Source organism: Carcharhinus amblyrhynchos, chromosome 9, assembly GCF_965287045.1.
Source record: "Carcharhinus amblyrhynchos chromosome 9, sCarAmb.v2.hapA, whole genome shotgun sequence".
NCBI classification, from domain to species: domain Eukaryota; kingdom Metazoa; phylum Chordata; class Chondrichthyes; order Carcharhiniformes; family Carcharhinidae; genus Carcharhinus; species Carcharhinus amblyrhynchos.
Genome location: NC_137332.1, coordinates 50,154,474 through 50,180,224, shown reverse-complemented (window position 1 = coordinate 50,180,224; position 25,751 = coordinate 50,154,474). Strand labels below are relative to the sequence as shown.

Here is a 25,751-nt window from a genome sequence, read left to right as displayed (position 1 = left end):
AAAGAAATAAGCAGATGCGAAAGTTCATACTTTCAAAATGGATAGTCAGTGACTAGCTGGACAATACAATAAAGTTATATTCTGTCAAAAAATCAGATTTCTGAATATGAAATTCACAAGATAAAACTTTAAAACACTTGAATATTAAGCATAGTGCTCAGTTAATGTCTCTGAGACAATAATTTGTTAGAATTGGCTAATATTTGGGATCATATAATTGGGATCAGAGTCAGGTGTTGTGGTGAGTATGTTCACAGATTTTTTGGATGCTGACATACTTGCTAGGAGGAATGAATTTGTACATCAATACATCAATATTTTGAATAATGACCTAGAGTTTCTGTTATTACTCACAGAAGGTGGAGCAGACAATTTTATAAAAACACATTTCTTTCAGACAAACTGATTTTCTTATTAATAAACTGGTACCAGATTATCACTCTTAAATAATCAAGGAATATATTTTAGTGCAATAAGAGAAAAAGAAATAATTATGTTCTATCACATCGCTGGTTGTGCTGCTTCATGGAAGAATTTTACATTTGTCAATTTATAAATGAGTTTGAGTAGAAACTTGAACTTTGGAAACTAGTGCAATTTATATCCCGATTGCACTCAAAGTGAAAACCCTGCCCCAATATCACTTCCTAATGGTCAAAAATGGCATCCCAAGATGCATGTTCGCTTCTGATGGAGAGTGAATTGAATACCATCTCAGTAAAAGTGTTAGTGCTATGCACCTAATGACACTGGCAGCACGTCAGCAGTCGGATTATGATATCAATCCATATGTAATGCACAGTGCTGCAATGACCCCATTGCTGCCATTTTCAAATGCTGTGTTCCAGTCTACAACCCAGACTAGCTTTGCACAACTCAGCATGATGTTAAGTAGCAAGAAGGCCCCCTCTATCTCCACACCACCCATCAGCGTAACTAATTGGATCATGAAGTATTTAACTGTTGGCTGCTGCATTATATCTTCTTACTGCTGTTTAAATTGCATGCATTTCTGGAGTTTCTCTATGACGTCTGATGTTTCGATAGTTGACAGAAAATTATCAGACTGTAGATTTTAAAGGCGAGACTGAAACAGGTTGATTTTTGACACTGGTAGTGTCTTCCTCTTGGGACTGAACATGACTAGGTAAATGAACAAGAGGGAATGCAGAGTATTACAAGCTGCTAGATAAAGGAGGAGGAGAGGAGTCTTCTCAGCCGGAGGCTATATCAGCCAAGGGTCTTTACCTTAAGCAAGAATCAATGCTTGAGATGTCTTCACTTTATTTCACTGTCTTGGCTATTTGCCAACTTTGATGCAAATGTCTCCTTCCTGGTTACTGTTAGGTATATAAGCAACATCTTGCAGCCTACAGAGCACGGCTGCATAAGGGAATTCACTGATCTCTCCATGTAGAGACACAACTTAATTTCATTCCCTCTCCCCAGAAACAACCAGATGGAGTGATCCAGAGGATTTGCATGGATTGCAACATGCCCTATGGTGCAGGGTGCCATTGACTACATGCTCATTGTCTTCCATGTGCCTCATATTGAATCAGCCATTTTGTTGAGCCAAAAGAACCTCCATTTCTCCAGTGCATAGCTGGAGCACAGGCAACAAGCCATGTAGATGAATGCACGTTATCCTTGCAATAGTCATAATTCCTTCATTCTGTGGCAGTTCTCTATGCCAGCTGTGTTTGACCCACCATAGCAAGTCAAAGACTAGCTGCTGGGGTGACCGGGTTTATCCGTACATGGCACACAACTCATGATTCTAGTCTGAGACCCATGCAAAGTGCACAGCATGCCTCAAATTAGAGCCATATTGCAACAAGGAATATTATAGAGCTTACCACTGGCACCTTTAAACAACATGTCTGCTACCTGAACTGCTATGGTGGAGCATTACAGGCTATAATTAAGGTTATTTTTCCAGCCAATTGAAAGCAGAGGGTAAAAGGACCCATCTTTAAAGGATAAGATACTGCTGAAAAGTGTCTTCATCTGCTCTTGCAGGCCAACATTGTCTGGAATGCCCATAATGCTAGAGAGCAATAGTTCCTTAACTGTCAGCTGTAATGTTGAGCATTCTTGTTGCTTCACCTGTGTTAATCATTGCCATGCTGTGGATGTAGAAGAAGCTACCAGTCAGAAGTATTTACTTGAGCTGAGTCATTGTCACAGTTTCATGTTACAGTAATTGTCACAGCTGAGGTAGTTATTGTTCCTGTCAGCTGCAGTTGATTTAATGTTAAATCACAGCATCTTTACGTCATGAAAACAGGAAAATCTAGCTCTGTGTATGTTTTTTTTCCCCTGTGTTTCCTGGTTATGAACACAGATGGGCGCACTTTCCTGTATCCTGTTCTTGTGGCGAAACACCAAAAAACTGATCATGAGGAATAACTTTCTACCTGTAGGAATTTCTGTCTGTTCTTGTGCCATCTGGAAATTGCAAAACGTAAATTTAATTTACAATATGCCTGAGAGGAGAAATTTAGAGCAACCTTTGCTATTAAATGCATAGATAATTGCTTTTAGGCGTGTGTTTCCACCTAAAAAAAATGATTGGCATAACTTCAGGTCTTTTAGATTAGGAAAAGAGGAAAAGTAACATTTCCCTTCATATCCGGTGTTTTGTCCACTGTGTCTGCATGTCTGAGTCAATGTTAGCAGATTTTTCCTGTTTTGTCAGTCTTTAGGAAATTAGAGTAGGTCAGAGAGTCGCCTGAAATGTGATTTGTTAATGAAATTACAAAAACAGTGCAACAATAAGAACAAAGGGAATTCGGAAGGTGTAGTTGAATTAAGAAATCCAATGTGCCAGCAACACAGCACACAATAGAGACAGTACAAATATTATTGCCAATAAAAAAAAAACTATCTACCAACTGGGTGGTCCAGTAGCATAGCATAAATGTTCTTTCACTGTGGAACCTGGGTTTGAGTCTAATCCAGGCTGATAGTTGAAAGTCTGTCTCGCAAAATGTTGTTCCAATGAATGAGTTATACAGGACAAAATAGCTATAAATTGGCACAAACCTGCTCAGTTTTTTTTTCAGAAAGGCAACATTATTTGGGATATACCAGTTTCATTTCATATCAGGAGAAAGCTTTTTTAGATTTGATTAAGGCTTATGGTTAAGGCAGAATGGAGACACATTCACTGACATCCTGTGGTCCTCCCTACCAACAAGAGTTTTTAATATTGGTACTGGATGGTGAAAAAAGCATCATTTCTGAACAGAGGGGGGATCTTCTTGCTGAAGAGCACAAAAATGTACTAGAAATATAAAATTAGTTAGTTTTAATAAATGGATAAATACTACAAATTGAAGTTTGCAGAGATTAAGTGGAATAAAATGGTATCTGATTTGGCTTTTGGGAAAACAGGATTGAAAAGTTTGAGTAAGTTGGGGAAAGTAGCATTACAGCAGCTGAACTTTGATGCATTTCCAGGGCATTCTTAGTTTCTGGAACATTTTATTCTAAAATTTCATTTTCCGTAGCTTCCATATTAGTAATTAGGAGTATTTCTACTAGAAAAGATGTGACCATTATTGCAGTGTGATTATATCACAGTGATGGGGAAGCGTTTTGATATAATTTTAATTGAAATTTTCACACCAGTGGAATATTTCCCTTTTGAGATATTGGGAGATAAATTCATTTATGTGAGCGCTGTTACACAGACTGTCACTTCCTCGGGGCAGGCATCTCCTTGCGTGGCATTCTTCAATGATATTAATGAGAAATACCATGCAGGTAGCAACATATGTGACACTGTTTGCCCCCAGGGAAATGACACAAGTCTGTGTTTTGGCACTTTTATGAACAAATTTGTCCCTCTATGCATTAAACAATAGATCCCTGAATTGACAAGGTCAATAGGCAGTGTTAAAATATACATAACCAGAAAACATACTGCATTTCAGAATGTGTTATTCTGTTTCATTATTCCTATGATATTAAATGTAGGTGTAGAAAGAAAAGAATTGAAAAATTAAATTTGCTGAGGACTTTAGCATTTTTGTGTTTAAACACTCAATTCCAGTCCTTAACTCTCAGCAATTTGTTCAAACCTTGCAATTATTGCTAGTGCTTTGGGAAGAGCACAGGTTTCTGCAGAACTAGTAAGTCGACGAATTTTGCCACTTTGATAGTCTAATGCATTGCTTTCCTCAGTGACACTGTTTAATGTCAGGGCGTCCTGATCATAATTGGGCAATTGAGTGATATGTTTATGAAGAAACCTATAAAATTGAAACAGTATTCATAAAAAATAACCTTTTTGTTGATTATGAAATTGTCATTTATGTGCTTATACATCTGGTGCAAACAGCGTGGCAAACTTTTCTCACCCAGTGCTCTGCATAATTAGATTTATTAATGAGCTCTTGTTGTGTTTGTAAAGTTACATATAAGATCTCTTTATCTCAGTGACAGCTGAGTTGATTAATTTTGTAATGAGAATGGGCTCTGCAGAATTAATAAGGCATGTGTAAAACATTTCTCTTGTTTGCAACAGCCTGTGGGTCTAACGTGTTCTCATAAAGGAAACAAATCTCTGAGATTTATGCTATGTTAGAAATGTTGTGCACCTACTGCTGACAAGCTACACTAAATGCTAACCACAGTCTCCCCCATTCCCCACTGAAACACCACGTGGAGTGATTGAGAACATTGATGAATACAAGCCTGACAGGACTTCATGCTGCATGGTCTTTGTATTCAGCAAGTCTCCAACTTCAGCTCATCCCATTTTCATTTGTCCTGTGTTCTCTACCAGGAAAGATCTCAGTTTGCCATTGTGTCCTGCCACTGAGTTAAATTCAAATGGCAATGCCATCACTGAGATCCCAGTATCAGTATCCTGGGGGTTACCATCGACCAGAAACTGAACTAGATCAGCTTTATCCAATCTACGTGGCCCATGTTAGGAGGACTCTCCACTTGCCCTGAGTACGGCTCCAATAACAATCAGGATAAAGCAGTTCCTTAATCAGCACACGATCCACAACTTTGGACATTCATTCCCTCTACCACTGATGCACATTAACGGGCTTACCATCTACAAGATGCACTGCATTGATTCACCAAGGTTCTTTCAACAACACCTTCAATATCTCTAGTATCTCGAAGGACAAGAAAATATCACAAACTGCAAGTTCCCTTCAAGCCACTTGACTGGAATTGTATCACCACTCCTTTAGTATTGTTGGATCAAAATCCTGGAAATCCCTAACAGCTTTGTGGGAGTACCCATACCAGATGGTTTGCAGTGTTCAAGAAAGCACCTCACCATCATCTTCTGAAGTGCAATCAGGGACAGGCAACACATGATAGTTTAGTCAACAAATGCTCATTTCCTGTGAAAGAATTTTTTAAAAATTGTCAGTTCAGCGTAAATATCTGCAAGCATTATGGAACACGTAGTCTTCAGTTTTGCATTACACCTAGATTTAAGATTGTAAATGGTTGTATTCGGCGCAATAAAAAACTAATGTTTGTTATTGTGATTGTTAGAGCATGCATGCAAAACTCTCTAGTGCTTCTCGAATCTGGCCAGAATTCCAATATTTTTGTATTACTCAGCTCAACTGTTGTCAAAATTGTTAAAAGCAAAATACTGCAGATGCTGAAATCCGAAACAAAAACAGAAAATGCTGGAAAATCTCAGCATGTCTGACAGCAACTGTGGGGTTGGAATAGACTAATGTTTCCAGTCTAGATGACTTTTCGTTAGCTTTGATGAAGGGTCATCTAGACTCGAAACATTTGCTCTATTCTCTTCCCATGGATGCTGTCAGCCTTGCTGAAATTTTCCAGCATTTTCTGTTTCTGTTTCAGATTCAGATCTGCAGTATTTTGCTATTTTGTTAATTGGTTTTCAGTTATCAAAGCTGCATTTCCTTTCAAAATTCACTATATTAAAAAAAAATTAGCTGTCATCAATTAACTCTGACATGGATACAAAGCTGGGGGGTTATTTGGGGTCAGGAATTATACAACAGGACCTGATTGGCATTTTTCCTCAGTTTCTCAGACGCAGTCACCCAGATTGACCTTCGGCACCAGGCTGCAGTCGGAGAGTGCAGAGGAGCCTGGGAAGATTGAGGAGACTGGAGGTGAGTCAGTGGTGGCAGAAAGATATTGGTGTCCAGATCCAGGGAACACCAGGACAGCCAGAACAAGAGGTGGTTGGCCTACAGTGCTAGGCAACGTCATGTAGGCTGGGGTCTGGAGACTGAGTAAGGGGGTGAGAATGGATTGTTTGGGTTTTGGAGGTCTCTCTGACCATAGATTGAGTGGCTAAAAGACGTATATTGGATCCATCAGGTAAGCGATCTATCTGTATTCATCAATTACCAGGATTCTTGAGGACTGGAAAACTCCACCAGTCAGGGTTAAATGTAAAACATCAGTTAAATCTGAGGCACATAGACTCATTGTAATATTTAAGTTGCCGACCCATCGCTTCATAGACATGTTTATGATCTTCTCACTGTCCTGTCTCTATTAAAACCCAGAAGTGGGAGTGTTGGGCTTAGCATTCAGATTTCTAGCGTCTTAATACCCAGCCCAACCGCAATCCAATTTAGTTTAGCCCTCACCCCATCATTATCTCGATTGTGGTTGTAAGAAATGTGTAAATCATCCTTGTTAGCATTATAAATGTTGAAAAGTCTATCGGTGTTTTTTTGACAAAACTGTGCTGTATTCATGGCGCCTTCTCGATAGGTCAACATTGCAGGGTGAAGAAGTCCATTTTCAGGTCACAGCTCGGTGTCAGGTGTAGATGTGAATGGATCTAAAAAAAAAAGGAGAGAGTGCAATCGTGTTAAATTTCAAAATTGTGGGCAATTAAAGATGTGTCTCACAAAAGAGGGACAATGATGTGAAAAACTTTGGCGAGTCTCCAAAGAAATCATAACCTATTAATAGCCTTGCTAAGGCTAAAGAGTTGTGTCAGTTGCAAATGAAGGCAAAGGAATCTCTCAATGACAACATTCAGGAAACTTGACACCATCCAGGACAAAGCAGCCTGCGTCCATACCTTCAACATTCTTCCCTCCACCGCCAACACACTATGGCAGCAGTGTGTACTACATACAAGATGCACTGTAGTAATTCACCAAGGCTGCTTTGACAGCATCTTTCAAACCTGTGACCTCTACCACGTCAAACCAAAGACAGCAGGTGGATGAGAACACCATCACCCTCACTTTCCCCTTCAAGCCATACAATATCATGACTTGGAACTAAATTGCCATTCTTTCATTGGTCAAAATCTTGGAACTCCCTTCCTAACAGCACTGTGGGCATTCCTACTATGATGTGGAGATGCTGGCATTTGACTGAGGTGGGGCACAGTTAGAAGTCTCACAATACTACGTTAAAGTCCAATAGGTTTAATTAGTATCACGAGCTTTTGGAACACTGCTCCTTCATCAGGTGATACCAAATAAACCTGTTGGACTTTACCCAAGTGTCGTGAGACTTCTTATTGGGCATTCTGACTACACATGAACTGCAGTAATTCAGGAAGGTGGCTCACTACCAATTTCTCAAGGGGAATTAGGGATTAGCAACAAATCAGTCAGCAAGACCTATGTGCCATGAATGAATAGAAGTTCCAGAGCACTTAGAAGTGGGGGCATTGCTGCATCAATTGAGTGCAAAGAGTGTGGGTGCCACTCCAGAATAATATCTTCATAAAGTAGCAATCCAACATGCCCATAAGGACAACTAAAGAATGAAAAAAGTACTTGCAGCTACATAACTCCATCCAAAATGCTGAAAAATCAGTGTTACTAAATTTCTGACCTCATCTTATTGTTATTGTCCACTGCCTTACCATTCCTCTGCTTTATTAGCTTCAGTAGGCCTTGCAGTAGATGGATCAGATCCTCGCCTTTCTTTCTGCTCATTTAAACAATGAGAAAATTTTGCAGGTAAATATGTGAAACCTGCAGATATTGTGGCATCTTGGTAGCTGCAGCCAATCAGGCAACAGGCAATATGACAACTTGATCACTCTGACTTGTTTTTATTTTGTGCTGTTCATTTGAACACAGTAGAGTGTGATTTGGGTGCTTCTGAACAAGCACCCAATTTGTTTATCAATCACTCAGGTAGTAATGCAGCTGAGTCTGCTAGACTCTGCTAGACGATGCTAGCATCCATTGTGATGAAGGACTTTCTAATAATGGAAAAGGTGTTTTTACCCCTGCAGATAGTCTATGTGACTTCTAGCAGGTGCTTCTTGGAGATCCCCTTGACTTGGTGCCAGGTTCTAGCTTGAAACTGTGAAAGTAGAAAGCCACATCACAGGGATTTTGAGATCTCTATGGGCAGATTTTTTGAGACCATCTGCAAGCACCATTGCTTTATCACTAACCACTAAATCCAACCTTTTACTTCCTGTATTATGACTACACTTTGTTTTAAGCATTTAATTGTGAAGCACTTTGAAAAGACCTGAGGTTGTGAAAGATGCTGCATAACTATGAAATATTTATTGTATCTGTTTCTTTCAGGGATCTTGTTCCTACCTAATAGTGCTTGATGCCAACACAACACACAAAAGACCTAGGGAAAAATCTACTCTGCATAGCCCCATCATTTTAATCAAAACAAAAATAACCAAATACTGTTGTTTAATTGGTTTAATAATGATAAAAGTGTAGAAAATTAAGAAATCGATTATAGGTTGATATTGTTTTGTATTTCTAAGAAAGCTCATTGGCCATTCATGCCACGTAGTTCTGATAGCAAGTTGCAAGGATTTGCGTGTCAGTTATATTGTCTAATATTTCAAAACTTCAGGTCTGGTTTGCAGCACAAAGGGATGAGAAGTTTATTTTAAAAGATGAGGCACCCAGAAGTTTATAGATATTAAATAACTTGACCACAAGTTACTTTCGTTTTGAATATTTCCAAACTTATTTCAGAATTTGCCAGTTTTTTTTTCCTCCCCTCGTCTAACCACAGACAAGATTGTGCAGTTAAAAAGAGGGATGTTAATGTGGAAGATAGACATTAAATGTGAAGTATTTCCTCTATGATGTCCTTAAAGTTTAACTATGGTCAGAATTCCCCAACCTCATCCGCGGCTGTGATTTTCCGGTTCCATTACAGTGAATGATGGTTTGGCTGAGCATTAAATTCTGTTCTCGCTGGCAGCGGTGGCAAAATTAGAGAATTTCAGCCTATATCTCCCCCAAAGGTCAATGAGTAAAAGACATCAGATTATTTAGATCTGAACTAATTAACCATTGTGAAAATGCTAACAATCTCATCTCTGCATCTGTGTTTTTAAGCTTTCTGGATACCATGCTGCAGTCTGAAGCATAACATAGATAATGCAGTACTCTTGAGTTCTGCATTGTTAGAGTTGTCAAATATCAAAGTCAACGCCAGGATATTACCCATTTGCCTGTTTGGATGAACATTAAAGATCATTATTTTAAGATTTTTTGGATAACATTTGTTCCTCAGCGAAAAATAAACAGATTAATTGATCATGCAACCTATTATTTATGGTGCACATGGGTTGATGTATTTACTTCTGTAAACAGTCACTGCATCCTGAAAAAATAATTAATTTTATGAAGTGCTTTGAGACTCTGTGACAGCATAATAAATTTCTACGTAAATGCAATTTTTAAAAGATTTTATAAAGACTTGGGAACTCTCGTATTTAGTTTCTAGTCCATGTCTTGAGAAAACTGATTTCAACCATTATAAAAATAAAGCTCTACAATTGGTCTTCAAGTTCCTCAGCTGCAAAACAAAAATACTCATTTGTAATCACTATTCAGTAACTTCTATTGAAAAGTTTGCATAAGAGGATGTCGGTGCATGCAATCATGAGAATGGAGATCAGTTGTTAATAATCCCATTGTTACTCATTATCATTAATGTCCTCAACCTGGACAGTGAAGATCCTTTTTTAATGCAGTGCAGGGCAGGCAGAAGGGGACATTCCTGGACTCCTCCTTCACTCCCTTCTGACTTCAACCATGTAATGCTAAAATTCCAGGTCAATCAAAGAAACCTGATAGTTGAACAATCCTACTTTGAACTCCATGAAGTAAGCTTCCAATCTAGAGTATGTTAATAGCAAGTCTTTATTAACTATGTCCATAATTATACAGACGTATGCTGTTTCTGAACCTGCAAGGTACCTGGAGCAGGTGAAATCAATTACTCATGTTTTTTTCTCTTGCTGGACTTGGGAACCATATGCCGAAATTCAGAGTTTGTAATTGCATTTAGTGACAAATTGCTATCAAATGAAGCTTCAGACTGAACAACTTGAAAAAAGGTTTTTCAGGGCTAGCTGACCTGGAATTATAAAATAAATTATCTCAACTTCGCAGGCTCTGAATGCTGCTCGCTAAAGCGGGACTTCTGAGGAGGATTTAATGGAGTCTTTTGCTTGAGTAAAACTACTGCCTTTCTTGTCTGATTCCAGGCTCTTGTGAATCTGGAATTTTCTGGTGAATTTTTTCAGCAATTGTAACTTCAGTTGGGAATTAGATTCAGTGCAGAAAGTTTTTTTCCCCTTTGTTTCCTGGCATTGTTTTGAGGATGAGATTTTTTATCCTGAGGCTGCCACTATGACGAATTTTGCTTTGGATGCCAAGAAGTTGGCTTCCAGTCTGGGCTAAGTTAAGAGCAAGTCTTTATTAACAACTCATAGCTATGTACATCTTTACAGTAGATGGTACAGGTTTGAAGCTAACCGCATCCTAGTACTTGACCCAACTGTGTCGATCTCTAGATTGATCTGGTCTCTGGGTTAGGTATCCATTTATGTCACTGTGTGTGCAGTATTGTACTCAGTCCCACATTAGCGTTTTATGTAATCTTCAACTATAGAAGTGAGATTTGTGGCATATTGGAGGACTTCAGAGCCCAAAGAAAACCCTGAAGAAATAAAGCAGCAATGATGTTCCTCCTCAGCCTTCAAGGCCAAGACCTAGTATTTTGCCAGCTGCTAAGATTGTAATTTTGGGCCACTCTTCAGGTCTACAGGTCTATCCTGTATTTGTTACAGAAACAAAACATAGAACAGTTGTTGGTCAAGAATTATTGAGCTGTTATTCCTCAGAGACCAGACTGGAAATTTCCTGGTTTTGTCTGTTCTAGTATCTTATTATAATTATGAATCACATTATATGGCTGCTCCTGCTTACCAAATACAAAAACAGGGGTCCACTTATGTACTATAGTATCAATGGGGATTTTCCATGTATGATTACAGTTTATATAACCAGCAGGATATGTAATCTTGGTGCTTACAGTCAGTTAAAATTAATGTCGTCATTTTGGATAAGGGTGACTCATTCCTTTATTGGAAAGCAGATGTTTGCTCAATCACTGTGCTCATCTCTGTAATTTAATGCTATGGTTCCTATCTGAGAAATGATCTAATATTATGAGAAGTGTCTTTACAGATTAATGATTGATTATTAGTTTCATTGTCCATTGTTTCTTCGGCACATTAAATGTTAAATATGCTTTGTGTGAAATAACATTGTACTAACGTGCAATGTACGTGCTGTGCTTAATATTCACCATCATTCCTGTCCTTAACAGATGACTGTTGACTTTAAAAGTACTTTTATATTTGTTCCCATGAAGGGAAAGCACAAGGGTGGCTGTGTTTATTGTTCAATCAAATTGCTCTAAGTATATGATGTTCTTGATTATTTGCATAACTGAGTGGTTTACTAGGCCACATCAAAGATATTAACAATTGACCAAATAGCAGGTACTAGAGTTGTGTGTTAGCCAGACAAGGCAAGTTCCCTTCCTGATGGTTGTTAGTGAAATAGTTGCTGTTACGTCAATTCAACAACATTTGTGGCCAATTTATTTCTGTGTTGGTCCACAAATTAGTAGGCTTATTGAAATAAATTATACAATTTACTATGGCAACATTTTGACACAATCTCGGGTGCTGTAATGCAAATTATGTTTTTTTTTATTGTAAAACCATTTTCCCGTCATTTAAAAATAATGGTCTGTAACTTCTTGGCTCCCCAGCAATTTTGCAGAAATGCAACCTACTCAATGTCTGAATCCCCCAGCTCCAATTTTCAACTCTCCAACTCCCCACTATCCAAACCCCCACCACCCCTTCCTGATGTGTGAACCTTCCCACCAATTCCCTGATTTCTGAACTCCACCACCCTCCCAGATGTCCAACTCATCTTGATGTTCCCCTCTTCCCCTGTTGATGTCCGAACACCCACCTCCACATCCCATTTACTCATCTTAGAAACTTAATGTTTCCCTTTCAATGGGACGTATAAATTCACCAACCATGCTGTGCAAAGGGGCGTGTACTCCTTTGTTCCGCACCTTTTAAATTTCGCTATGGAGCCATGGACGTGGTTCACTTCTTGAGTCTCACCTGACCTGAGTCAGGAAAGTCAGGTGAGACAGGTGTTTTAGAATTTAAACATAAGTAGGTAGTATAGAATGGTGATCTGCCACTGACTGCTAGTCTGAGAAAATTATGGCCCGAGATGATGTTGACAAAATTAAAAATGATACATGTATTTCCCCCAGACATAGAGACACTGATTCATTGGGTGGAGATTAAGATACCAATTTGCTTGGGATGGTGAGGGTTTGCATGTGTTTGGACCCCACCATTTCACAACAAATCCTAGACCAGGTTTTAATATTCAGCATCCAGCAAATTACTTTCCAAGTTTTCAAATTACTATAATCAACATCCAATGATCCTTCCCCCATGTATTGAAACCCTGGACAAGCTCTCATTTTTGTTGCCATCTCAGTTGATATAATTGGACAGGAAAATTCCAGAAAGGAACCTTAGGCTCAAAAGACCATAACTTTATAAAACGTAGAGGAACAGAGTCACAGCATCACTAATTAGTTTTAACAAGAAAAAAAATTAAATATGAAAAGTTGGATTATTATACAGTACTCCTTTACTCCATCCTTATCTCAATAAATATGCACGGATTTTGAGATTAACACAGGTAACTTAGTACATCTTAGACTACTGTGTTGTCATTAATACAACATCCATTTTAAGCACACAGATTGGCTGTGGCTAAATACATACACTCTGCAGTGACTGTAGTTTTCTCAGAATCCCCGCAGATAACTCTTATACCGTGTGCTCACTTTCTCACTGAACTCTGGCATCTACATGAGAGTGATTTCAAATTCCTCTTTCAAAAAGCCACACTTTCAAATCTTCTTTTAAATTATACTTTAAATCTGCTGCTCCCATCAAGGTTCCATTTCAGGTTTTAAACCTCGCCCTTCAGGTTTCCATTGTCTTGAAGGCTTTTACAGAAATTCCAAGGTCCAGCCACTGATTTCTACAATTATTGCAAATATGTCTCAATGGGCCTTTGTATTATTAAGACTACTATAGTTTAAGACGTACTAAGTAATCTGTGTTAATGTCAAAATCTGTGCGTATTTGTTGAGATAAGAATGGAGTAAAGGAGACAAATCTTAGTACTACAGCAGCCCCTTATAATCCAATGCCTTTTCACCTCCCTGTGACTTTACTGAATGGTAATGTATGGTGGTTTCCAATTTTTTCTGTTCTGTTAACACTGTACTACTTCGAAACATCTCTTCATTTCTTTAGTCTCCTTAACTATCTGGACTTTAAGTTTTGACCAACTGTTTTCTTAACCATTACTCTACAGTATGTCTTTTCTTCTAGCAAGGCTGAAAGAGATGCTCTCTCTCTTCAGCCTTCTAAAACCAGTTACTTCTCGCAGAACTGAGGGCTGCATTCTCTCTCACTACCTATCTCCAACCGCAATCAAATTTAGCTAAACTAAAACTTAAAAGTTTCCGTACCTTACAAGGCCCTGGTTGCTAAACAACCATTGCTGGATAATTTACTCTTCACAACATAGCTGTCTCTAAGGACAATAGTATTATAGTTGGAATTGAAACCAACCTTCATACATACAAACACCATTGTCCAGCATGAATCTAACTATAGGTTTTACCCTTCCAGCAGAAATGTTAAATTAAACTCACTTTATACTATGCCTTATTTCCAATGTTTACAAATAAAAATATAAATCCCTTAAAAGTACCTTTGTTTTCCTAACACGTGGAGTGGGGTCTAGTCACATGCTAGAAGCCTAGAACTAAGTGCAATGTGTCATTCAGTGGCTTTTTAATGCAGCCACTACATCACTTTTTATTATTTCAAGGTTTCTCGACCAATTTTCAGCAGTGGATATGACGATGATCTGCAAGAGTCAATTTAAGTCAGCATTTAAGGGATACAATAAACATACAATTTGATGGATCTGAAGTTGGGACCAAAACCAAAGAAATTGTCAGAATGGAATCCAGAAGTTAAAAGGTTGTACATTGTTTTAGTAAAGCTTCTTTGGACATGAAAATACAAGACCCTGCAAGTCAAAGAAGGCATGACTGAAGGTTGTCTTTGACAGAGGCCAGCAGCAGAGGTTTGGTGCCAGACTCGTGGATTTAATACACAAGGCAGTTTAATGATCAAAGCAAGGCAGGAAAGTTGAGTACAATGGTACACGTTATTACATTTTGATGCCCATAACATCCCAACTCCCTCACTCTGACTTCTGAAGCCTGCTCCAGCACATTGCTCCTCACACTAAATTTTTTTGCAAGTGCATCTTTCCCTTTCTGTCTGTTCTCTTCCTGACAGTGTGTAACATCTACAAGGTGCACTTCAACAATTCACTAAGACTTCTTCAACAGTACCTTCCAAATCTGTAACAACAACTGCCTAGAAGATTAAGGGTGGCAGGCACTTGAAAATATTTTACCATTCCTTCATTGCCACTAATCAAAGCCCTGGAATTTCCTACCTAAGACCTATGGGTGTATCTACACCACACAAATTATGGTGGTCTAAGATCAACTCACCACCACCTTCTCAACAGCAATTTGAAGTAGGCAATAAATACTGGCCTTGCCAGCAATATCTACATTCCATGAATAAATAAAATTTAAAGGAAATATTGCCATCCTGCAGCAATGCTCTGATTGGCATCCAAACCCACAGCCGCATTTCTCTGCTTGAGTGTTCAGTATGAGCTTTCATCCTGATTCTCCTTGATGTCAGTGTTTCAAGGACTCCTTGACTTTGTCCTTGACTTTATGACTCTATTCGATTATCACCTGGCCTCATGTCTGAACTTCAGTTGTTTTATCCATATTTTGACAAAGGTTGTAATGAGATCTGGAAATAAGTGATCTTCACAAACCATATTGATGAATAGGTTATTGTGGAGTGTTACTTGATAACACTACATTGATGTAGAGTGAGAATAGGCTGATGGAGTAGAAATTGGCTGGATTGAAAAAGGTTGTGCTTATAGTGGACAGGAGTTACCCTGACTGATGGAGTGGAAGCTCTTGCAATTGATGTATACTCCATCCTTCTATGGATGCCTTATTGTCACATGCGTGTTCTCAATGACTGTGGACCAGATTCTCTGATCTCGCCCGCAGCTGGAATTCTCCAGTCCTGCTGCAATGAACGGAGATTTAGCTGGGCACCAGGTTCTTTGTTCTTATTGGCAGCGGCAGTGAGATATGAATTCCAGCCGGCTTCTGTGGAAACTCAACTACTTTGTTAGACAAGTACTAGTAGTTGTACTAGAGCAGCTAGTTTTGCGGAACAAGTCCTTCAGTACTTACAGCCTAGATGTTGTCAGCAACCATTGCCTTTGCCATTTTAGTGAATTCTTGTGAATGTGAATTGAATTGGCTGAAACCTGGTGTCTGTGATGATAAGGTTCTCAAGAAGAAACCAAGATGGATAACCTGTTCAACATTACTGGTTAACAACAGTTTCAAAAACTTCAATGTGTTTTTTGCACTCGTGATCAGAATCCTGCTTTCATTGACAAATGGAGCCTCCTCCTCCCTTCCTCTAGTTATTTAATTTTCCTCCATCGTTCACAATTGTGTGTGGTAGGAGTGCAGAGCTTTGATCTGATCTTACACATTGATGGAATAGAAACTGGAACTAGAGGAAAAAAGGGATTGGCAGAAAAGCATGCAAGAAATCATACCCACCAGAAAACGTGGAAAGAGAAAGGATAAGTGCCCAGTCTGTGTGCAGTATGCTGTTGCTGCTGGTTTTCATCAAAGATCCAAAGTAAAATAGCATAAGCAGCATCTGTGTTATTCGGGTGGACAATTTAGAAGGGTCATGTAACGAGTCATTGTGGGTGGAGCTCAGAAACAGGAAGGGCGCAGTCAGTATGCTGGGGGTATACTACAGACCTTCCAACAGCCCACGGGAAGTTGAGGAACGGATATGTAAGGAGATTCTGGACAGATGCAGAAAAAATAGGGTTGTTGCAGTGGGAGACTTTAATTTTTCTTGTTTGGACTAGAAATCGCTTAGGGCTGGGGGTCTGGACGGGGAGGAATTTATAAAATGTATACAGGAATATTCTTTGGAACAATATGTTGATAGTCCAACTAGAGAGGGGGCTATACTGGACCTAGTACTGGGGGATGAGCCTGGTCAGATCATCAAAGTTTCAGCAGGGGAACACATGGCAAATAGTGACCACAATTCTGTAAACTTTAGGATCGTAATGGAAAAAGATGAATGTTGTCCTATGGGTAAGGTGCTGAATTGGGGGAAGGCTAACTACAGCCGGATTAGGCAGGATTTGGTGGCTGTTGATGGGAGAGGCTGTTTGAGGGTAAATCCACATCTGGCATGTGGGAGCAGTTGACAGGGCTGCAGGACAGGTACATACCTATAAAAAGGAAGGATAGGAAAGGCAGGATTCGAGAGCCGTGGATAACCAGTGAAATTGTGGGTCTAATCAAAAAGGAAAAAGAGGCATACGTAAGGTCCACGCAGCTAAAAACAAATGGAGCACTGGAGGAATACAGAGAAAGTAGAAAAGAACTCAAACAGGGAGTTAGAAGGGCAAAAAGGGGTCACAAAATGTCCTTGGCAGACAGGATTAAGGAGAATCCTAAGGCATTTTATACATACGTTAGGAACAAGAGGGTTGTCAGGGAAAAAAGCAGACCTCTCAGGACAAAGGAGGGGAATTATGCTTAGGACCCAAGGAAGTAGGTGAGATCCTCAATGAATACTTTGTATCAGTATTCACAAAGGAGAGGGACATGTTGACTGGTACTGTCTCAGAGGGATGTGTTGACCCGTTAGAAAAAATCTCAATTACAAGGAAGGAAGTGTTAGGTTTTTTAGGAAACATTAAGACAGACAAACTCCCAGGGCCTGATGGTATCTATCCTAGATTGCTCAGGGAGACAAGAGATGAAATTGCTGGGCCTCTAACAGAAATCTTTGTCTCGTCACTAGACACAGGTGAGGTCCCAGATGATTGGAGGATAGCAAATGTAGTCCTGATATTTAAGAAGGGTAGCAAGGATAACTCGGGTAATTATAGGCCAGTGAGCTTGACGTCCGTGGTAGGGAAATTGTTGGAGGAGATTATTAGAGTAAGGATATATGCACATTTAGAACTATATAAGCTCATTAGCGATAGATAGCATGGTTTTATATGAGGGAGGTCACGCCTCACAAATTTGGTTGAGTTTTCTGAGGCGGTGACAAAAATGATTGACGAGGGAAGGGCTGTGGATGTAGTCTGTATGGATTTTAGTAGTGTTTGACAAGGTCCCTCATGGCATGCTGGTGCAAAAGGTTAAATCTCATGGGATAAAAGGTGATCTAGCTAGATGGGTGGAGAACTGGCTTGGCCAAAGAAGGCAGAGGGTAGCAGTGGAGGGGTATTTTTTTTCCAGTTGGAGGTCTGTGACTAGTGGTGTTCCACAGGGCTCTGTACTGGGACCTCTGTTGTTGGTGATATATATAAATGGTTTGGAAAAAGATGTAGCGGGTGTGATCAGTAAGTTTGTGGATGACACAAAGATTGCTGGAGTTGCAGATAGTGATGAACATTGTCAGAGAATACTACAGGGTATAGATAGGCTGGAAAATTGGGCGGAGAAATGGCAGATGGAATTTAATCCAGATAAATGTGAAGTGATGCATTTCGGTAGATCTAATGTAGGGGGGAGCTATACAATAAATGGCAGAACCATCAGGAGTATAGACACACACAGGGATCTGGATGTGCAAGTCCACAGATCCTTAAAGGTGGCAGCACAGGTGGAGAGGATGGTAAAGAAGGCAAATGGCATGCTTGTCTTTATTGGACAGGGCATGGAGCATATAAGTTGGTATATGATGTTGCAGCTATATAGAATGTTGGTTAGGCCACATTTGGAATACTGCGTCCAGTTCTGGTTGCCACACTACCAGAAGGACATGGAGGCTTTGGAGAGAGTACAGAAAAGGTTTACCAGGATGTTGCCTGGTATGGAGGGTCTTAGCTATGAGGAGAGATTGGGTAAACTGGGGTTGTTCTCCCTGGAAAGGAGGACGATGAGGGGTGACCTAATAGAGGTGTATAAAGTTATGAAGGGCATAGATAGGGTGAACAGTGGGAAGCTTTTTCCCAGGTCGGAGGTGATGAACACAAGGGGTCATAAATTCAAGGTGAGGGGGGCAAGGTTCAACACAGATGTCGGGGGTATATTTTACACAGAGGGTGGCGGGGGCCTGAAATGCACTGCCAAGCAAGGTGGTTGAGGTGGACACGCTGGGATCGTTTAAGACTTATCTAGATAGCCACATGAACAGACTGGGAATAGAGGGATACAAACGAATGGTCTAGTTGGGCTCATGAGCAGCATAGGCTTGGAGGTCCGAAGGGCCTGTTCCTGTGCTGTATTGTTTGTTCTCTCCATTCCAGGCTCCAAAATGGAGATTGAGTGTGCACGAATCTCCAAAGCTGTCAAGAAGATTTTCATTGTGGTTAAAGTAACATCTCAGCACAAATACTGTGAAGAAAGTATTTAACACAAGCAGATAGGAAAGCAGCTATGAAGTTCTAGTACTCATTGGCATGTTTCCCTCTTGTATCTTCAACCCCCTCAATTGCTATTGTGCTTTGCTTTCCTGAGGAGTTCAGGAGGCCTCAAAACTCATAGGTCCACAGTTAAATTACAAAAGCTATGTTAATATTTTGTAATTAAGCAAATAAAACATTGAAATTGACAACCACCTTCCCTGAGATGGATGCTTGCATACAACCTAACAGGTTGCAGTCAAACGCAGAAGTCAGCCCATTGCATTGCCAATTTGTCCAGTTTTAACCCCTCCACCTGCTGTCAAATGCACATGTAAAGGTGCTTTCAGAACATTATCCAGCTGCCACTGGACCCTCTTGAAACTACTGTCTTCTGTAGCACACAGAAAAATTTTGTAGTAGAGTTAACCAAAGGCTACAGATTAAATGGGCCCCATGGTGGTTGTAGTAAATCATGTAGAGAAGAAATCCTTAGTTTGTGCTAAATCAGCCTGAACATCAAGTGAACATTTGACAGTTCTTAGGACTTGGTGCTGCAGGCAGGAAGAATGGAACCTGTCTAAAACTTCTAGTCCTATAATAACCCCTGCAGAAAAATAAAAGCATGTGGTCACAGGATTAAACTCAACCGTGATTTTTTTTATGGTCAGCTAACCTGACAAGGCTGCCAACCTACATTTGGGCGTTAAAAAGGAGACACTTAAATGAGGAAAGAGGACTGGCAACACCCCTGAAACTTCACTCTCAGCAGGAGTTAACAATGTTCACTCCACAACCCTGTTGCCGCAGAAAAGTATCCACATTCAGAGTCTGCATGGAAATAGGGTTACAAGATGGCAGCACCCATTTTCCATTAGTTCACATTCCCTGCAAACATAGGGTTGCAGAATTGATATCTTGCCTTTGGTAGGAAAAAAGAATTGGAAAATAAAAACAAATAGCAATGGGAATATTTGCTAAAGTCTGAAAAATAGCTGGAATACTTAAGGCAGATGTAAAAACTTTCAAACAATTTTGGATGAATTTAGCTAAGTCCAATTGCCTGAAACTGGAGACGGACTTAAAAATTGAGCTACGTACCAGGCATTGTTCAGACACTACATGACCAACAAGGCCCAAAGGTGATGTGCAGAAAGTGCATTCACATTTCCAGCCACCATATTGAGCAAAGACCAATAAGAGGCACTCCATATTCACTCCCAAAGGTGTTAAGTTATTTTTAAGGTGCAATAAGGCTCCTTTAAAAGTGCACTAAGGCTCCTAACAGCAATTTGAAGTCCCACTTCAAAAATAATTTGTCCTAAAGCAGGCAGTGCCATCATGGACTAAGGAAATCAGTCCTATGAAAGGTCTGAAACAATGAAGATAAGTAACTTACTTGAATGTGGAGCAAGATTGCACCATAAAGATGTCTGTTTGAATAACTAATTTAATTTGCTGCTCCCTGAGGTACCTTAAGATGAAAACAATCCAGATGATTGTGCTTTGACTGCTTCCTTTAACCAATTCATAATTCATCAGTCATGTCTATTTTTCTTAAAATCTCATCAACATTCACTAGAAAATTGAGCACATCAGCTCAAAAAAATCACTTAGGAAGCTTATTGTAACATTCCTTTTGTGCTCCTCACAGGTTCCACTGTTTCCTTGATTGTGTGTTTTGCTATATCCAGAAGTTATAAAGACCTTTCACATTGTGTTTTATACTTTCTGAACTCACCGGTGAATTAACTTCAATTTCAAATAGTATCCTGCCCATGTTTCTTAGTATCCTCTTTTTAAGCTGGTGATATGTTTGATTAGTTTTTTGTCTCTATTCACCAAAAAACCTTCTCTCTGTATTAGTTTAACTTACGTATCACAAATTGATGTATGAATTAATATATTCTTAGACTAGATTGCAGTACTGTCACAAATGATTGATGCTTAATTAAAGTAAATGAAAAGTGCTAAGTTTATCATCAATATACAATCTCTCATAAAATGGCAAAGACCCCATAGTCCCAGATAATCATAGGCTTCACTGACTGGTGATGATTTTAACTGGAGGTTCACCATACCTCAGGCAAGAGGCAAGATGGAGAAGGCGGGGCCTTCATGAATAACCTGAGCTGGTACGGGAACTGAACCCACGCTGTTGGTGTAATTCTGCATCATGGACCAGCCATCCAGCTAACTGAGCTAACCAACTCCCTAACCCCTCATACCCTGCTAGCAAAGTGACAATTCTTAAAATGAGCTAGAATGTGGAAGCAAAAGGGTCTGTTTGGTCATGTGAAGCCAGGATGACCTAGTTTCCTTCATTCTCTGAGCCTGGTAGCAAACCTTCAATACTCAAGTTTGCAGATAACATTGAATCATATTTGGCAGTCAACTCTTTATTTTGAATAAGGATTTGTAAGATAATATCATAATGATACATTTAGCAGTCCCGAAAATCCCATTGCATCAGTCAGGGTTATACTACTGATGGCTGACCACGTTATAATGGGTACATCTTGGATGCCTGGTTCAAGAGGAGGTGGACGATCTAGATTATTACTTGAAGGGCCACTGGTATGTTCCCTTCAAAATTGCTATTCATGCCCTTAATAGGAAGTTCAAGTCATGGAATAATTTTGGGGGTCTTCCGGGACTTCAATCTGTTCTTTCGAAGCTGACTTTGTGTTTCATATTAGATATTGCTTTGTTTTCTGTGCAATTACTCTGCATTTCAGGGACGTCTTTACTTCATTCCAGATAGTTTTACTGTCCTATTATGGAGTTGTACAAAAAAAAGTACTCTTTTTAACTCGTGTTATTATACGCAGCAGAATATATTATAGCCCGCAGATTGCTCTGTGCTTAAATATACATACATTGTGAATCTCATATAGCTATACAGATCTTGTTGGCAGTAATAGAGACTCCAGTGAGCCTGTGCGTCATTAGCATGTAGTTTGGCATGTGAAATGTGTTAATTGCTACGATGCAAATTTATTCACTGCTAACATTTACCGCCCACAGTTCTAAATAAAATAAACTTATCCTTTCGATTTTATAAATGTGGACTGGATGTACGGATTTATGCCTCACTATTAGTCACAACTGGGAATTAAATCAAGATGGTAAGAAAGGGAAAAAAATCCCATTTGTGACTGTAAATTTAGCAAATTTAGTCTATATGAACTAAACAAAGTCCATTATTTTAATTGGCCAAAATGCACACACTCACCAGCGCAGGCATTCATGTGCTTGAGCAAAATAAGTATGACCCTAACCAGTCTCTGCCTCAAATTTTTCTTTGTCAAGTCAGGCACTTGCAATTTATTTTTACTTAGTTTGTGTGATATTAATAGAACTGAAAATAAAGCCATTCTGTTCATGAAACTGGCACACAGTATGAAACAGTGTCATGATTATACAAACAGTGACAGAAGGATACATATTCTGATACCCTAAATTGCTGGTGTGCTCCTGCATTGTTCACAAAATTCTTACATCTGCTGACCGTGCAAAGCCTGCAAAACTTTACCCAAGTATGGTTGAATGTTCGGCCTTTAAAATAGGAGAGATATTATTAGGCCTGATTTCTTGATTAAGTACTCTCAGTGAGAGTTAGTGCTCGGAGACGAGGAACAGAATTTTTCTACCTGAAGTCAACAGGTCTTTTGCTTGTGTGTGTCACCCCTTTTGTGTGTGGCATGTGGCTCTAGTAGTTCATAGATGATATGGCACCAATGTAGAAGTGATGCAATTACACATTATTTTCTATCACTTCGCATGTACGTTAATTTTAATTGTTACCTCTAGAAATTAGACATTCGCCATACCGCCCAAGGTGATTCCCATGGCAAGTGGGACTGGAAGATTTGGGCCAAGATTATTCATTTAAATCTATAGTTCCCCCAATCTGTAACTCTTGCTGCCTGCAGTTGCTACTAGTCCTTGCCAGTTTCAGGGAATTAGCCCCATTTACTATTTTGCTTGAGAAGCTAAAATATACAGATTTTATTAGGCAATTGGGAACTTTTTCCACAATAAACCACTCGTGATTTTTTTGGGAATTATCCAGGCCCTTGCATGAAAAATCACACACAACTTTGTGCCAGAACCAGGCTACTTTCACAGGAGGTTGAAGGAAACAGTGTAAAAGTTTGGTCATGCTATTTCTTTGGCAATTTCACCAGAATTGTGAGATGTGGATTCCCAGTGCAATTATGTCCCCAAAATGGACCTGAATAATTGAAAATCCCAAACCTACCAAAATAGTTGGGAATTAATTCAAACATCTCGTCTTGGCAAGCTTGTCGATGATTTTCAAAAGTACAGGTTGTTTATGAAAGTGGGGCTCATTTTGTGACATGCCCATTTTGCATGTACCAGTCACAAGGAGGAAAGAGATACGGCTGTTTAATTCTAAATGTCCACCCCTTTTGTGTGTGGCATGTGGTTCTAGTAGTTCATAGACGATATGGTACCAATGTAGAAGTAATGCAATTACACATTATTTTCTATCACTTCACATACACGTCAATTTTAATTGTTACCTCTAGAAATTAGGCTTTCAGATATCTTAGTGTGCCTTTAAAGTTATTTAAAGCAGCTGCCAGCAGCTATTTTGTATTGATAGGTACTACATTTTCCAGTTAATACTAAGATCAGCATAAGATTGTAGAGGAATCAGTATCATCCATGGTTCAACGGTATCACTCTTGCCATGAAGGTTGTAACTTAAGTGTGTGGACTTGTGGCCATAATCACATTGCTGTTTGTACACCTTGTTATGACCTAACTGGCTGCTTGTTTTGTACATTAGAGCAGTGACTACACCCAACCTGCCCTTGAATGATACCGAAACAAAATTTGTGTATCAACCCATACCTGGTCAGTGAAATATTCCACCTTCCATATACATGGCGGAGGAGGGTGGGGTGGGCAGAGCATCTAGAGTCGGGGGGGGGAGCAGAGCATCAAGGGAGAGGGGCAGAGCATCAAGGGGGGGGCAGGAGAGACTCTGCACACCTTGACAACCATCTCTCTCAAAAGGCCACCATTAACGAGGAAATCCAACACCAGATCAGCTGTTCAGCTCAGCCTTCTACAATCTAACGTTTGTTTGACAACAAAGATCTCCACAAATCAATGAAAGTCCTAATGTGCATAGCATTGTCATCACCACACTCCTATACTGAACTGAGCCTATGGGCCCTATCTTACCATTTTGATTCTAAGTGCTGGGCAGTCTTGAAACTGGGAGTGTTTCAGATCCGACTTTTAGACCTGTTCAGAAGTGCCCCCATACACCGTCTGCCTGCAAAAATATCAGCAATTCTGAATCATACTGCACAAGCCTGTGGGCGGGGCTTAGCTTCGATGGGCACCACCAACTGTGCATGCACAGAAAAATAATGATACGCGGCTCCCCTGCCACATCCCTGCCAGGCCGGAATATGCCTCCACCTGGCCCCCACAACGTTACTGACTCCTTATCCCCCCGCCACCCTGCCACCCAACCCTATGAGCAAGAATTACCACGCAACCCACTGCGTGTTTTGCAGTGGCGGAAGAGAACCTGTCATTGGGCAGCAGCAGGATCTTCTGGTCCCAGTGTTATCAATGGGGTTTGCCATTGAATGCACCTCGCGCTGTGGTATAACCCGCAACAGGAGTGTGCTGTAGGCAGGACCAACGATAATGCTGGCATAAATGGCTAGAAAGTTTTGGCCCTGCACTCTACTAGCGACACATAATAATGCTAGAGAAATTCTACTAACGATACCTCTCCCACAGCCTATGGATTCAAAGGGAAGACCGTCAAACAGCAGAGTCCTTCTTGAAGCCAGCTCCACAAGCACTTAGGCAAAACTCTTGTAAAATTAAAATCAAAGACTCAAAAGACTAAATGCATTGATGGTGTTTCCTCTGGTGGGGGGTTCTAGAACAAAGGGTCACAATCTCAAGATACAGGATAGACTATTTAAGACTGAAACGAGAAGAAACCTCTTCACTCAGATGGTGATGAACTTGTGCAATTCTCAACCACAGAAGGCAAAGCCTAGCAATCTGTTTCCTTCTTAAATATGTTCAAATTATCTTCTCCTGCTCCTATTTTCTATCTCTATAACTATGATGGTCTAGACACCATGTCCAGATGACCAGAAAGCATCTCCCACACTAGCTTCTGTTTTCTCAAATGGCCAGCATTTGAGGAGAAGAGAAAAAAAAGTGCTTTAAAGACACTCAAACTCTCCTTCAAGGATGGAAACATGGTTATCAAGCACTGGAAGGAGCTAGCTACCAACCATTCAAAATGGCAACAACTTCTCCATCAAGCTGCATCATGCTTTGAGTTCAAACACCTTAATGTTGAGGCAGAGCAGTGTTAGCAAAAGAAAGAAATGGAAGCAAATCCTGCACTCTGACCTCAAAATCCCACTACTTAATTGAATATCGTGCTGCTGGCACCCAAAGATCTGTGCTTTGTTGAGCTAGTTTGCACACTATCAAGGATCAACGATATTTTAGGGTTGAATTTCCACCAAGGGTTTTTAAACAGGGATCCTGACTTTTATGAGATAAGTAGTCAAATAGGAGCAATAATCAGGCATAATGCAGTTGTCCACTTCAGGTCACAATACAGGCAGATTCAGCACACCTTTGATTCAGTGAGCAGAAATTTATCGTGACGTGCAATTACTGACAGTGGAACGGGAAGTGGGTGCCTCTTCCACACGCTAGCTTTTTCTGGTATCCAGACAATTACAATTAAAATTTAAAGTGCCAGCAGCATATTTGGGAGACACGTACAATGACATGGCA

The 25,751-nt window shown here is 39.9% G+C and overlaps 1 protein-coding gene across 5 annotated transcripts in view; it reads left to right on the top strand.

Annotated features, from left to right (window-relative positions):
- LOC145347785 (3',5'-cyclic-AMP phosphodiesterase 4B-like) overlaps positions 1–25,751 on the top strand; it is a 308,064-nt gene that overhangs the window by 174,436 nt on the left and 107,877 nt on the right. For 4 of the 5 annotated variants that reach the window (XM_080195601.1, XM_080195598.1, XM_080195597.1 and 1 more), the window contains one exon: positions 6,045–6,134. The exons of the other annotated variant lie outside the window; for it this stretch is intronic. In XM_080195601.1, the coding sequence (XP_080051727.1) occupies positions 6,045–6,134 (90 nt within the window). The remainder of the gene's footprint in view (positions 1–6,044; positions 6,135–25,751) is intronic. 5 annotated transcript variants of the gene reach the window in all.